General features: G+C 37.5%; 1 protein-coding gene across 1 annotated transcript in view; it reads right to left on the bottom strand.

The window, feature by feature from the left end:
• The window catches only part of LOC103468507 (homeobox protein Dlx4a-like), a 21,395-nt gene extending 20,862 nt beyond the window's left edge, over nucleotides 1-533 (bottom strand). The window contains exon 1 of the mRNA XM_008415627.1: nucleotides 461-533. Coding sequence (XP_008413849.1) covers nucleotides 461-533 — 73 coding nt within the window. The remainder of the gene's footprint in view (nucleotides 1-460) is intronic.
• Nucleotides 534-3,113: the final 2,580 nt, after the last annotated feature.

The following is a 3,113-nucleotide window of genomic DNA, read 5'->3' as shown; positions in this document are numbered from 1 at the left end:
TATAGAGCTCATAGTCATCGCTGATGTGAGGGGCTGTGTTGCGGTGCGAAAAAAAGAAAGAAAGATAGAAAGAAAGAAAAAAAAGAGCTACCTCCAAGCGGGAGGCATCATAAACAGCCCACCGACGCTCAGATGTTCAGCAGAGTTTCATCAGCACAAACTGTTTAATGACGAGCCGAGCTGCTGAGGGAAGGAGGCGGTTACAGCTGCGGCTTTGAGCGGCTCCGTCCTCCGCTACATCCCAGCTGAAGGCTTCTGAAGCTTTCTGCGTGGAAAAGCCRTTACGTCCAGTCAAGTAGAGTCATGCAAGTGAAAGCTGGATCAAAACAACCAGCAGCAGCAGCAGCAGCAGCAGGCAGTCAGACGAGGAGCTCCCAGAAATCCTTCTCAAGTTTCCTTCTGCTGGTGAAAAAATAAATAAATAAAAAAAATCAAATAAATCAACTTTTACTGCACTGACGTTCGTTTCGTCCGGTGTTGTAAACAGGACTGAAGCCGCGCGGAGGACTGGCGCGTGTGATTCTCTTCTTCATCACAGCCTAGTCCGCCACACATACACACACGCGCGCGCGCGCGTACTTACACAGATATAGTCCTTCTCCACGCGCAGAGATGCACTGCGCTGATTGGCTGCAGCGCGTCACCGGAGCGAACAAATCACACGCAGCACCGAACCCGCGGGATGCGGCGCTGATTGTCGGCTAAATTATTTCAGGGATCAGTGCTGCACAATCTACAACACATTGACTGAGGTAATAAAAGTAGGTAAATAAATACATTCGGTGCATTAAGACCGACGGTTTTTTTTCTTTTTCTTTCTGTTCTGCATATATTGGGATATTTCTTCTCTCGCATTTTAGTATTTTAAAGATTAAAAAAAAAATTAGTAGTAAAAGGAGATTTAAAAAATCTGATCAGCAAAACCTGAAGAGAATATGACAATATTTACTAAGAGAACAGTCTCCTTCATGACTTAGCACATTTATTTTCTATGTGTTTTGAATCAGAGCAACATAAAACCTGCTCGTTGTGCAATGAGGCCATATGTAACAGCCCACACGTTCAGCGCGTCGCCTGTGGTTCTGCAACAAACATCGATGCTCTATAGAGAAACTCAAAGTTTGGATTTTGTTTTTCTTCTTTTTTTTTCCAATTGAAAGCCCGAACTCTGTAATTTCTCTGAAGTCACAGTTGAATCCCTGGACTGTAGGCCTTTTATAAAATTCAGCTTTAAAAAAAGAAGAAAGTAAAGTAAAGTAAATAAATCTAAATCTTTGCATTATTCTTAAGTGCATGCAGATTTCCACAAATTACTTAGGAAATTTCTCAAATTGATCATAACTGTATCCAGCCTCTAATCCTGTGTTTCCTTTAGGTTTAAATCAAATTCACCAGACCAGCAGCTTCTTTCCAATAACGGAGCTGCAGTAACAGGCCACCAGGGCCCATTATGGAGCCCTGAGAGCAAACTGCTGGCATTTAACTCATTAAAAGTAGAGCAGCAATCTGTCAAACAGCTGAAGGGCACATGAATAAATAAGTAACTAAATTCAAACCGATGGTTAAACATATATTTACATAACTATTTTGTTCCAGCAGAGTACGCTATCTGAAAATGCATAAAGAAATTTTGTTCTCAGTTTTCTTCTTAACGGTTRTGCTCCATTTAGGGCCTTTGTGTAGTGAAGAAACACTAAGAAGACCTTTAAATTGAAATGAAAAGTTTTTGAATAATCTAAAATCGTCCATTTTGTGACATGAAAAATAAGAAATGTTTTCCTTCTCAGCCCTCGCTTTGACCCTCTGTTACCATGCTTGGGATCATTTTAGCAGGAAAAGCTAAAAATAAATGAAACAGAACCAAGTGTTGGTCACCGTTCTGAGCATCTGAGACAAAATACTTGTCTGGAGATTATGAATAAATGCTTCAATAAAAGAAAATTCAAGCCTACAAATGACCAAATAAAAGGATTTTCTTCAGAACTTTTTGTACTTCAAAGAAAAAGAAGGAAAAATAGAGCGTCCCAACATAAAATGGCAAAACGCAAACTTTAAAAAATGCAAATGGATAAGATAGAAATATGCAGTGGGAGACAGTTGAAGACCTTTAGTTCTGCTGAACGCTGTGACGTCCTGACCAGTCAGAACTTTGCTCTTGAGTAAAATAACAAATGTYTGTGTTTTTGTAGAATGTGTGAAGGCCTAGAGAAAACCTAGAGAGAGAAAAAAATCTCAAGGAGGTGATGTTAGTGATAAAAAAAAAGATTATTTCAAAAAGCTGATGATTTCCACTCAGAAACATGCAGTTCTGGAAACAAACATTTAGACACAGAGAGTAAAAAAACGTCTTGCATCGTTTTAGAAGTAAAGTTTCTCCAGGAGGTTAAAATCACAGTAACGTTCAGAGACACGGTTTGCTTTTGACAATTCAGACAAAATTCCACTGAAAGGCCTTGAATTCAGGGGTATTAGAGTAAAGGGGGAGACATTTTTATAGTCGCATTCCACACTTTCAGATCTTATTATCAGCTTCACTGCATTTTCTCCTTTCAACACCTCTGACCAGTTAACTTAAACTGTTAGCTGTTACAGAAATATATTTCTGCTGCATTTTATTTCTAATGTGTTTTTCTTCACCATTTAAATTGTAATTGTAATTTTAATTTTAGCTTCTTCTTTTTTTACTTGCGTCCCTTCACTGTTTTAGAATAAATTTTCTTCTACTTTTTCAGTTGGTTTTTAAAGCAACATATCTTGTGAAGTTAATGAAAGCAGCTAAGCTTATTTATTATATCTAATTTAATAGGTTTTGTAATCAAATCCTAATTTTTTTCTTACWTAAATGAGAARAAATTACCATTAAATGTAGTACTGTAAGAAAGAAATGTTCAAACAAGTCATGTTTAAAGCAAATACTGTAATTGTCCTGACAGACAGAAGAACTTAGACACTGTTATTGTTTTTTGAGTTGTTTTGCAATAGACATTTTATGTATTGATTTTGCAACACATTTGCATATTTTATTGAAAATACTTTACTCACATCAAAATACCTTAAGCTATTAAGAACAGATCCCATTGGGGTTGATATTTATGTACAGTACTGCTGATCTG

The sequence above is a fragment of the Poecilia reticulata genome, linkage group LG8 (genome assembly GCF_000633615.1).
Source record: "Poecilia reticulata strain Guanapo linkage group LG8, Guppy_female_1.0+MT, whole genome shotgun sequence".
In the NCBI taxonomy this organism is placed as follows: Eukaryota; Metazoa; Chordata; class Actinopteri; order Cyprinodontiformes; family Poeciliidae; genus Poecilia; species Poecilia reticulata.
Note: the sequence above shows the minus strand (reverse complement) of the source record. Positions and strands in the feature narration are given on the sequence as shown.